The 13077-nt window shown below is 37.0% G+C and overlaps 1 protein-coding gene across 1 annotated transcript in view; it reads right to left on the bottom strand.

Moving 5' to 3' along the window:
* Positions 1–13077, bottom strand: part of DST (dystonin) — a 312608-nt gene that overhangs the window by 133301 nt on the left and 166230 nt on the right. Inside the window, 15 exon segments of the mRNA XM_063330292.1 lie at positions 372–479; positions 570–653; positions 1331–1493; positions 3773–3966; positions 4776–4914; positions 5138–5316; positions 5647–5804; positions 6772–6955; positions 8119–8245; positions 8380–8534; positions 8783–8935; positions 9337–9462; positions 10757–10852; positions 12624–12728; positions 12837–12998. Of these exon segments, the coding sequence (XP_063186362.1) occupies positions 372–479; positions 570–653; positions 1331–1493; positions 3773–3966; positions 4776–4914; positions 5138–5316; positions 5647–5804; positions 6772–6955; positions 8119–8245; positions 8380–8534; positions 8783–8935; positions 9337–9462; positions 10757–10852; positions 12624–12728; positions 12837–12998 (2133 nt within the window).

Raw genomic sequence — 13077 nt, 5'->3', positions numbered from 1 at the left:
TTGGAATCCGTCCAACTGTCCAGATCTGGTAAGTTTTACTATAGCAAAGATAAAAGCTCCCCTTGTTTACTCTGATCAAGATCCAGCCCAGAGGTAGTTGTAGTTCTAAACAGTTTTACTGAGGTACATTTCTCATATAGTTTTTTATAATCTGGGGGACTTTCGCTCATTAGCAGCAATATATCATCTTGTTATCTAAATACTGCATAATAACCGATAGGATATTTACCACACTACGAATCTACACAGAGAAAAAAAAATCTTGCTTGGATTACCCTATTTCATCATTACTAAATCCCATTCTTGTGTTTACTCTGTTTTAAGCAAAGACTCAAAAAACCATATTGTCCTGACGTAAGAAATCCATTTACCTCTTGAATAATGAAGTCTGATGAGCTTTGCATTCTTCGGCGTTTCACTGGAGATTTTTGTTGGGAGTCAACCATAGCTCTGTAGGTCATAGTCTGCAACTCATAGTCCTGTAAAAAGAGAAAATACACAAAATGATCAGCATTCCACATGATACTGAGACTAAAAACAAGGATTGTAAGTATAACATTATGTATTACCTTCACAGCAGCTGAGTACTGTTCTGCATACTTCTGGCATTCATCTATTTTGCTTTGTTTCATTTCAATCTCAGAAACCAGCATCTGTAAAATATGAATCTACATTTTCATCTTAAAAGTGACTTTCATGACTATTATTATTAGCAATTCTACTTTATCTAACATCATGACATTTACATAATATGCTCATTTCCATGTGCGTACAAGTAACTTCATGCTCCAGCCCATGTCCTGGCTTTGTCAGGCTTACAGAAGTAGTAGAAAAACCCTGCCAGGTTTAATAGCTGGTGAGTGAATTTAAAAAGAAGTTAGGAATACACCACTTCATGCATATATTTTGTTATTCTGTCTCTTATTTAAGCTGCATTTCCTTCTTGCAGGAGAGAGTTACTGAATTTAGCCCTGCATCCATGAAAATATTTCTACGTCCATAACTACCAAGAGCAGTACTGAGTAAGAAATGATGTGATAAGGAGAGTCCAGAATTGTAAGTACTCTCTAGAGGTTTTGCTCTTCTTGCAGATTTGAAAACCAAACCAACCTGATCTATAAAATGGCTATAATCTGTGAGCAATATATTAACAATGTTAGCTACACTGTAAACATAAAAGCTGGTGAATATTTGGAATTTACAATAAGGGCTGAGAGACATAAGCACTTCCTATCAAGAAATAAGACTGATATGACTGGGTTCAAAAGATATTTTAAGTCTTTTTCAGTCATTAAAGCAGTGCTTTCCTACAATGAGATCCCTTTCATACCTTATGTTGGTTCAGCTGTTTAGCCAATGCTTTGCTATTTTCAGGATGGGTTTCTTGAATCTTTCGCTGAGTATCTTCCACTTGTTGAATCCATGTGTCCAAAGAATTGTAAGTATCTTTGTAATACTTCAGAGATTTATTAATACCTTCTAAGTCACGCAACCTGATTTTATTTTAGAAGATATGCCAAAGGAGAGAAGATGAATATAAAAGATGAAAGTACAACACTAAGCCAAATACAGCTTTAAAGGCTTCGGATGCCTTAGCTCTGCTACAGTTCACACTATAAACATACTAAAATAACAACAACTAAACAGTAAATTAATTTCTCAAACATCAAGATTCCCAGCTTGAAGAAACCTTTTCATTTGTCATAGATGACACCCAGGAGAGATCCTACCACAGAAGAAATTCTGCATATAACCCTCATTAGTGAGCTCAACTGCTTGGAACTCCATGAGCACAAAATCCCCAAGCAAGAGGGAGGGCTCTGCAACAGCAATTAATTCTGTTATAAGAAAGGAGAGTATTTCAAATATGACCTATGTGAATCAAGAAGGGAAAGAGCTGTACTGGAGGTTAAGCAGCAGTTTACCACAGCCTGTGCCTCCCACACGACAACAGGAGTTACACCAAAACCAAAGTTTTTAAATATTCTAATGTGTGAAAGCAATCAATCCTGTTGGGCAAGTCCATTTTTAAATCATGGTTTTGACCTGAAAATAGACTGCTGTGTCTTTCTCGAAAGTGGTTTCCATACTGATGAGAATATTTACAATTTTTCTTTCATGATCCTTATACTTCAAAGACCATACAAACACAACTAATCCAAAACACTGCATGACTATGGATAAACATACTTATTTAACAACTTTTTATAGGCTGACGTGGAATGAATAGTTTGAACTGCACTAGTGTTGTTCTCCAAATGGCAAAAAGAGACTGAAAAAGAGCAAGCAAAGGAAACAATATTGCTCAGGTTTCATACTTAAACATGTTTTAAAGCTAATAACCATGAAAAAGAGAAAGGCTCACGATAACTGCAGCCAATATTTGTACATACTTTTCGTATAATGATCATCAGTGTCAAGCTGTTAGGAAGCAGCAGAGTGAACATTTGCAGAAAGCAGCTTGTTTACAGCTACATGCTGCAACTACCACAATCTGTCCTATTTACACCAGAAGTCATTATGTATTAAGAGTCATTTTTCAGCATATTCTGTTCAGGATAAGGCCCTGTGAGGAGAGCACGTGGTTCATATTTGCCCTCTGAAGAAATAAGGACAATTCAGTACCTCATAAAACTACTGTTTTATCATTTAAATTCCGTCACGCTACCAGATGATGAAAAATCTGAGGTGGATTTAAAGCTTGCCATTCTGTAGTCAGCTTTAAATGAGTCATCTTTTGCCCATCTCCCTTTTAATTTCTAGCAATGTTAAGTAGAGACAACTAAATTAGTTAATTACAAGTGAGTAACTTCAGTATTGCACCTGTATGGATATCTGCCCCTTAAAATAAGGGGACAAAAATGTGGAAGGTTGTTGTGTGACGTTTTACATGAAAAGCGCTATCTTTAATGCTCCTGTTCAGGTTAGCTACGATGACAAAACAAAGTAGATTTTAAAGGAAATAAATTCAGGCTGTATAGTACAGACTTCCTTAACTTACCTACATTTTTTCCTTCGGTCTATAGTTCTGTGTCCTTTCCAGGAAACAGAACTATAGAGACCGAAGGAAAAAATATTTCCAGGAATGTCATGTATGGACATCTCCTTCAGAATTACAGGTAGGTGTGGTTCTGCCCTATCTGTACACCCGTGACAATCTCCAATACAATAATGACAGCAATACTGAAGGGCTGAATTTAGAGCAACATCTCAACTGGATATTGAAGCTGCGTGAAAACAGTTGGAAACCAAAAGAAAACACTGGCACTTCACCAAAAGTTGTTGTGACAAAATTATCACAGAAGTCAGTGGAAGCTAAGGACTTCCAGACTTAGGACTTGAGTCATTAAAAGCAAGTTAACATGAATCCAATCATATGGGATGAATCCGCTCATCAGTTTAGCCTGTCTGAACTAATTACGCGGAGAAACAGATGGTATTTCCATAGGACAGCAAGACATTTCTGCGGGCTTTTTTTGGAAAGAAAGAAGACAATTTATCTCTACTGTGTCTCAGTAAGTTGTAAGTAAATAAAGTTTATGTATCTTGTTAATCTTTTGGTGCTCAACAGTGACAGACATTTCCTGTGGAAAAGTAAGACAATGATGTCAACAGCACAGAAAAGGTAAGAATCCTTGATATTGGCACTTTTCACATATAGTTCAGAAGAAATATTCTGACCTATTTTAAAATTCATTTCTGATTATTTTCCCTCAGAAACAACAAAACCAGCATAAAATATGAACAGATTATAAGAAAAAGTTATACAAACCTATTTTCAATTTGAGAATGAATGTTTTGCCACCTCTCGGCTAACTGATCAACTTTTTCTTTATGCCAGTCAAAGTCAAGATCACGTTCCTTGTGCATTTTAAACATCTGATCACTGATCATCTTTGCCTTCTGCAGTTCATCCTCTAAGGCATGGAACACTTGTCTTTTCTCATCTACTTCAGATCTCCATTGCTAGTATGTGATAAATGATAAATTGTAAATAACTCCTAAATCACGACACTATTTTATAAATGAGTATTTTACATGAGTAAAATGTATAAATGAAAAATATTTAAATTCATATTTTACTTCCGTTTGCTCAGACACTGGAATGGCACCAGAATGGGTCTGAAGCAACTAATTAGCTATGAACTGCAGAATAATTCTAAGTAACAGCATCACCCACAACACATACATCAAAACAGAGACCGCAAATTAACACACTTATCTTATAAACTACAGCTTTCAAAGAAAAATCCTTAGGTAGATGCCAATCATTCTATCTAACAAAAAAGCATTACTAATAATTTGCAATATAAAAGTGAGGTATACACAGCACATAAAAAATGATGAACTTCAATCTTACCGTTTCTCAAAGATATCTGGAACACCCTGAGTAGTGTTCCATAGCAGTAGCAGGAATGTTACTGTGGCCACATTTATGTATCAACATATTTATGTTACCTTAAGCATATGTTACTTTTTGAAGAGACAATAAAAATTAAATCTTACTGCAGCATTAACAAGTGCCTTGGAAGTTCAGACACTGCAAGGCATTTCCTAGCAGCAGCCATGAGCATGCAAACTATCCAATTCCTAATGCTCCAAAGCTGTCATTTTTTTCTGAGATGCCAATCCTAATACAGACTTTCCTCCAAATACACAAGCTAACTTTTGATACACTCTACAGTACAGCGTAACCAAAACAGGCGTTGTAAGACAGATCCTATTTTCCTATTATTTTTTAATTTGCCCGTGAAAAGGTACCAGCCAACTCTTACCTTCAATGTACCCATCAGATTTTCAATATTGTTTTTGTCAGCTGTTACTGCCTCTTCTTCACACAATTTAGTTTCATAGCGTTTTACTAACGCTTCTGCATCTTGGGTGTTCTTCAGCACCAAGTTTACAGTTTTCAATCTGAAAAACAGTTATCTCCTGTTAACTGAACCATCAATAATAACACTCATTACACTTGTGTTTTTCAGCCTTTTCATGTCACAGGGTACCCCTTTATACAATGTTAAAAATATGTTAACTTCCTTTTCCTTTATCAGTATTATTCATACTAACATCTTTAATTTATTTTTATGAGAAAACAGTAAACTAAAACACACGTGATGGGAGACGGGCTATTACATACTTTTCTATGTAAATGGAAGACATGGAATAAACTTGGTTCATGTTCTGAATAACAACATTGAGTTCAGAGCGCAGAGTAGGGACTGAAGGTGAACCAGCAGCTTGACTGAAAAACTCTTCGCATTTGTCTGTGATGACTCTCAGGTCATCCTTCAGTCGATCCAGTTCTTCCTTCAGTTTCTGTAAAATGAAAAGTGACTGACAGCGTGTTTATCCTACATCAACCTCATGTATACTCTAAATATCATTATCAGTACAGGTCTGCTCTCCTTTGCTTGTTTCATGATGACACCATTGAAAAAATTTAAAAAGGAACATACACGCAAGAGGGAAACTAACAGAGTCACCATTAATTGGCATCTTTTCTCTCACAAACACAAGGTTAATCTTTGACTCTTTTCTTTTCAAGGTGCACCGCAAACTTTCCTGGCTACACTCAAAACGTCTGGATATATTTTTCTTAAAATAAAACTCTTTTCCAAGGTAAAACAGTCTTTCTCAAAGTCTCACCTCTTGCTCTGAAATCCTAGGCACGCTTTCCTCAGGATCATCCCTTTCCATTGGGGTTCGGATCTGCCGTATCAAACGCTCCTCACAACTCTCCAGCTGCAGTCTGATATTTCTAACTTCGGAGATGTACAGATTGTAAATAGATTCTTCCTGCTCCTCTGTTGAAAGAAACAGGGCACGTGTTCGCAAACGAAGCCATCATGGCATTTCCACCATGTCTTCCTATGAAACACTTTATAAAGTCACCATTCTACAGGTCTTATCATGACTGGCTGAAGTCCCATCAGCTTCCCTTTGAATTTTGGCTATATGGCAAATTTTAGGAACCTGTAAATGTTAGCTATTATTACATCACCCTCTCACAAGTGAAAAGTTAGCATACATCTTTGACCATACATTCCAGGCACAAGCATCACCCCTTACACAGACACTGCTAAACTCAGCGACTGACTTTTCAATCAGATGATATCAGGCACTATACCACAGTAAATCTCCAGGGTTTTTTTTTTTTATTTTTTTAAATCCTCTCTTCAGTTGCACAGGGCAACACATCTTTCCTTAAGTACAGAGAACTAATGCAGTAATAAGTTTGCACTACCGTATTTCTTTAAGTCATTAGCTACTCGACTGTAAATCAGAGCAGGTATTTTAAGCTTTCTGTTCTTATTGTATTTAAAAACAGAGCTAAGAAAGCAGTAACTGCGGCATTCTATGGAACTAGGAAAATATATAGGACACTTTTCTGGCCTTAACAGTGTGAAAAAAGTTCTAATTGTGTTACAAACTCAACAAAGTTGCATTTCCAACATTCAAAAACAACTAAACTAAACAGTGAGCTGCAATGCACAGAATAAAATCTTGGGTGTAAATTTTTTTGTAGCGCTCTGTATAGTAACACATCAGTATTTCTACATAGCTTAATATACAAAGTTACAAAACCTTAGAGCTTCTGTGCAGTGTAATTGTGCACATTGTTAAAATGATGACATTCAACTGTTCAGAAGAACTGGAGCATTAGTAATATCAATATGAAAAAATACGTAACTCACTAAAGCTTGTAATTCAGAAAGAGAAATTTTATCACGAACTACAATCATCCTTCTGCTTTTCTCAGCAAAGTTTTACCTCTTTCTGCAGATTTCAGAAGCTCTTGATAGTATTGCTTGCAAACATTAACTTCCCTTTCCAGCTGTGCCGTATCGGAGCTTGTAAAGATTTTGGACTCCTGGCTATCTTCCACGAAATCATCAAAGCGGGACTGCAAATTGCTTAGAACCTGCTGATGTTCACCCGGCAACATCGTCTTTATCTGCAACAGATTATAAACCCAAGGCACGGTCAGCAATGATGCATCACCCACACAGTTCCCTGGAACAATTTTTATCAAAAAGCGATGTCGACCAATTACTAAGATGAAAAAGTCAAAGAATCAAGGTTCTGAAAGCTTGCTGCTCCTCAGCTGGAGCCCACTTGACAGGTATCAACATAACAGCTGACAGCTTAGACTCACAATAAAATCCGTTTCCATCTTTAATGCCAGTAATGGGCTGTGTTAAGACAATCCTATATCAGACATCATTTCTCCATCTAACACCACGAAGCAACAAACAGGAAGCCAGTAAAAGTCATAGAAGTAGGGACACTTAAAGAATTATCTTAGATTCCTTCTTTTCAACAGCAACAGTAGGAAATTAGGAGTGAAAATGTCCTTTTGGGTATTCCAAATATTATTGCAACAGCTTGTAGACAGATATATATGTTGTATAATAAACTATCGTATTAAGTAGCGTTATGCTATACATCTAACGTTATGTAACTCAGTGATCTCACACACTGTTATGGCCAGACAGAATAAGTATTTTGATCTATATCACTATTTCATTTCTGATAAATTGATCCTAATTAGCTATTTAACATTTCCAGTTACAGACATGTGTAAGAATGAAAAAACGCGTTACAGAGGAATGAGCGTTCAGCTGCCTTCAGCTTGAAAGACTAACTGTCGCTTCACAGTTGTTCTGTTGTTAGTAAGAAGTTGCAGCCATGAGGAAATAACGGGGGTTTTCATAAAGATTAACCTTAGCCTAATGAAGCAAACGTCCCCAGCTACCTTCAACACAAACGCAGCAATGGAGACTCTCCCAGAACAAAATTCAGATTTAGTCACTGTTCAACCGCTTTCGAGAGATCCTGTCTCCCCGCTGACAACAGGAGACTAGACAGGTTAGCGCAATAAGGCTACAGGTAATTTTCCTTATACAACCTCTCTGCTCCTTCCAAATGCATCTGTGTAAAGGCTATTCAGATCAAGGCAGAACACTGCACAGTGGTAACCAGCGTGGCCCCTGCCAGCTGTTCCCACAAGGAAGATGAGCATTACTGCGAACTGTTGATTATACAGTATTTCTGGGAAGTGTAGCCCATGACTTTCCAGCAAATGGCTAGGAGGCCCTTGCTAGTCATAGCACATACCGAGGCAACGTTGCCAGCTCGAACAGCTTCAATTTCATTTGTTAGGTAATGCCAGGACACCACACTCTTCATATTTAGATGTGACTCGTGCCAAAGGGCCAGAACATTCTGAAATTGCTGTTCAATCCTGAAACATAAAAAGATTCCAATTTTAGATCAAAGTAACACATGAAAAGGGAAAAAAAAGTTAGATGTTATTTTAACCCAAACTTCACATAAATTAATTTTAAAAGAAAATGGGTGGTTTCGTTTTGTCCCTACCTGTTGGCTGTATCTATTGCTTCTTTGTTTGGTGGAGGAACTGTAAAGCATACAGATGGAACCATAGCCTCATTACCACTCGGGCTAATGACTTTCCATTTAGCACGATGGGAGTTGTTTGCTAATACACACTCATCATCTTTGTAAATAGTTATCTAGTATTAACAGAAAAGCAGAATAATTTAATGAGCTAAGCATTACAAAATCCTTTTACAAAGCACTTCTGCAAATGGTGTCAATAAGCAGCAGAACAACAAAAACAATGTTCAACACAAGGATTTGCTCTTGTTTACTAGGGTGGAAGAAATTTAGAGCCTAGTGTTCTCCAGGAACATGGTAATTAATGAAACTTTAGTTGAATTCTCACGTCTGTAATTGATTTGAGGAAATTCAAGTTTCTAACCTCGATTTGTCTATAGTCACAGATGGCTTTAATTGGGATGGATGTTTTGAGCATACAGTCAGGGTTCCTTGGCTTCAGCTGAATTATTGCCTTTGCTCTCCCCACAAGGCCTGCTACTGTGCTCTTATACTGCAAGAGTTGTTCTTTTTCTTCCTAAAACAGTTAAGAAAAAACACATCGTAAGAGATGGCCAGAATACAGTGCTGCTTCTTTGATCCTGTTAAGCTTTTCTTTTCCTGACTCATTTTACTGTGTTCCTTAAAAGTAACACATTTTACAAGAACAAAGTTTCTTTCTGAAGTCACTGATTTCCCACAACATCTGATATTGTGAAGACGAAGAAATAAATGAAACTGTATTTTAAGGCTATGAAAAACAGTCATTATACATGGATAAATGCAATTATTGAATTGTAAGTTCTAAAAAACAAATCTTCTTTGTGCATTCCTCCACTCCAAAGGAATAATTTTAACACACCTTTTTTATATCCAACTAAAATCTACACATTTCTTGTTCAATTGTAACTCACATTAATAGGATCCTTGAATTCTTACCATAGACTCTTGAACAAGGTCTTCCAGCCTATGAAGGCTGCTTGATCTATCACAACTGTATTTTCGGTATATGGTATCTTTCAAATTCTTTAAATATTCCATGGCTTCTTTGGCATCACTGAAAAACTAGGATGAGATAAATATCTGGGTTATTTTTAAACAGCTACACTATGAATTTTTCTTGAAGCGCGGTCTTTTTAAAAATAATCTTCTCTAGTAGCTTGAAGTGACCACTGTATCACACAACACTATTCTTGATCTCATGTCTAAATGTACTGTTCAAGAAAGCACAGGTTGTAACATCAGTTATTCTCAGTGCTATTCACATGCAAAATGAATTCAGCAGTTATTGAACTTTAGTTAATTACTGTTCCTGATATGGAAACATTTTCTGAAGTGATTCTTGCTTCCCTTGGAATTACGATTACTTTCATATATAAAGAACAGCCAAAGCCAACAAACTGTAGTAAACTAGCTGCATACTTCAGCAAGTGCACCGGAGCAAACATTTTGTGCAGGAGGCGAAGCGAGCTGCCACACCTGGCAGTTCTGCGTGGGCATCTGCAAATCCAAACTAGGGTCCTGGTTAAGCACAACTGGGAAGGGAAATGTCCTGTGATAATTCTCACTCCATTCTGTCCCTGAAACCTCATTTCTCAAATCCAGAATGCCTATTTCTTCCCCCCACCACTAGGAGCCCAAATTGCTCAACTTTTTCTTCTGCTGTGTCCATTTCCTAACTTTGGGCTCTCACCCTTCTCGGTCTAAATATATCTCATCCCAACATCACCCCCTTCCTCTTCAACCACCCAACCAACCCAGAAGACACTAAGAACTAATCTCTATAATTTAAATATAAAAAAAAGTAGTCTTTTCTTTAAAAAACAAAAAAATTAAATCTTCGATCATCATGCATGTAATTGAGCACTGCATCATTTGCCAAGTATGTAAACGAGCAATAGTCAGAAAGGTGTTTCCTTGGACGTGTCTGTTGTCAGGGTGTTCTCTGCTCCATTTATTATCCGTGCTGTACATTCCATTTATATTTGGGTAGTCCTGGAAAAATCACCCAGAATATGTTCTACCTTGGCCCTCATTAACCACCATCCCCTCTACATCATCCACAAAAGCTGTATTGCCAGCAGTTGTGTATGACAAGGAGAGAACATGGCTTCATTCTCAGAGTCTCTACTTGCAGCTGCAGCACTATAAAAAACGTTAGGCCAGGTCTTCATCTGCTGTGAACGGATACAACTGTAGTGAAGGCAATGCAGGTGTGGTAACACTGTGGGAGTGTGGCTCATCACCTAATGACTGCACATGACACATGTCAATTTTACAACTACTGAGAGACAGCAATGAACACTTTCAGTGGAAGTTCTTTACTACGGTCCTAACTTAAAACATGTCACATTCTCACCTCAAAATATGCAGCATTTTCTCTCAAATGTTGTTCAACACAGTGACAGAGCTGAAGAATCCAGCTCCATTGTGTCTGCATTGCAGCTCTGTAGGCCTTTAAAGGAGACAAATTTTACAAAAGGAAATAAAAATTAAAACATGCACACGCTTTCAGAATTTAGGACTCATAAAAGTAACGTAGGAAACAGAAGCATTTAAACCCAACCTCCTCACCCAGGAAAAGCAAGCTGCAGCAAGGAAAGTACAATTAGACATGAGAAAAGTCCTACCGCTAAAGCATAGTCAAACATCAGAAAACTCTCCCAGAGCAGCTGTAAAATCACCACAATCTCAGGCAAGTTCGGAATTCAGCCAAACAAAGCCCTGACACTGCTTTAAGCAGGGTCTGAACTACATCTCCTGAGGCTCCCCCAGTCTAAGCTAGTCTATGATTCTGTGCCTCTATTTACTCATGCAAAACACCCAGATTCTGCCTTGGATACAAATCAGATATTAAAGTAACAATGAATGTACAATTAAAACAATTAATCAGGACTTGCTGCAATGTATAATTTTGTGTAACAGTTGCACAAGAATTTAAAAAACGTAACCCTACTCCAATGAGGCCTCCTATAGTGTCTGTCTGGTGCTGCCACTAGAGATGCACTGCACGAGTGGTCACCAGCAGAGGGTACTCTTGACTTTGTGAAATCAGGCAAAAGTCTCAATTTTTCAATTCTGTATGATTATCAGGGAATTCAAAAGAGCTTTTCCATTGGCTTAAATGAATTTCAAACTGATGCATTAATGCATGGATTCTTCTGTAGAAAAGGCATACAGTTCTTTTTTATTTTTGTTTTAAATGTCTCAATATAGCATCATTGCAGACATCATAAACTGCACAGTCATCTTCACTCTAATGGCCTGGTTTCATAATGTGTATCTTTAATATATTCATATCTTAATTATATTACACTGATAAGAACCCATTAGAAAAGCATATACTTTTATTATAATAGAATTCCCCACATTACATAAGAAGTCATTTATTATTTAAAGTAAATGTTATGAGAAGGAAGAAAGGGAGGAGTTTTCTTCATGTTTCCAATTTATGCAGATATAAACTCACTGAGCTGAAGAACCATAAAAATCCATCCTCTCTGTTTTTTCATTCTTATATAACAAAACAGTTTTTTATTGTTTCCATTTTTACCACCCACTGTCTGTATTTGCTCTTTTCTTGAAGATCTACAGGAAAGAACGTCTTGCATTCTCCTTTGAAAACTTGTTATGACCCTACAACAGCTACAATAAATTTTCTGTGAACCGTTTACCTATAATACAGAGCTTGATTCAAGCCTGGTAAATCACATCACCTGGTCAGATTTTTAACATCCGAACAAGTTTCACAATTCACTAACAAGTTATGAAACCAAGCCTAAACCATAATAGGAACCTGTACGTATAGCAAGTGACTAGAAAAGCTCTACTGAAACCTCTTTCAACCCAACAGGAGAGAAAGCACCTAAGGACTGCTCTGTGCCCTCGGTTTGCCAATGCAATTTATATCAATAACTCTAGAAGCTGTGTGCATGACCAGAAACGTCTGTACAGACCAACTCTGGAAGTTTTAATTTTAGACTTTAGGGGGATTTTATCTAAGCAATCACAGATGTAATTCTAACTTTACAGAAGTGTTTTTGCTTTTTGGAAACTGGAAGTCAGATACAACAGAGACACCAAAGAGGGGAAAAAAGGGCCTATTGTTCACAGTCTTGTTGTTTAATTTCCTATGAGTTAGCACTCTCCTTCTTTTCCCCAAAAATCTAAGGTCTATTAAATCACAAAGCTATTTTCTTGTTTGCATGCTGGTTTTACTAACTTACCTCAATGGTTAGCCTGGCTGGGTGATTTTCAAGAAGCAATTGCTCAGCTATTTCTTGTACTGATTTAATAACTTCTTCTTTTTGATCAAGTTCTCTCATTAATTCCTTTTTTCCAGATTAAAAAAAAAAAAAGAAAAAGGAAAGTTTCAGAAATCTCTTAAATTCTTAAAGATGATATAATTATTCCCTCTGGATTATACTAGCAATACATACTGCATGGTATTCCTTTTTTCTTGTTATATTGGGGTTTCTTTCACTCCAGTCATATGCAACCTCTTCCTCTTCTTTTTCGTTCAGCCATATCAGCTCTCTAGTAGCACGAGACACAAAATTGTGAAGAGTATCTAGATGCCTTTCCTGATTTCTCGATGTGTTCTGTATTAAAAAGAAAAAAAAAAGATTTACAAAAGTCAGAATTTAAAGCTCATCCCTTATCAAAGACGTTGTACACTGA

Source organism: Chroicocephalus ridibundus, chromosome 3 (assembly GCF_963924245.1).
Source record: "Chroicocephalus ridibundus chromosome 3, bChrRid1.1, whole genome shotgun sequence".
Lineage (NCBI taxonomy): Eukaryota > Metazoa > Chordata > Aves > Charadriiformes > Laridae > Chroicocephalus > Chroicocephalus ridibundus.
The sequence above is the reverse complement of the archived record's forward strand: the minus strand, read 5'-3'. Positions and strand labels throughout refer to the sequence as shown.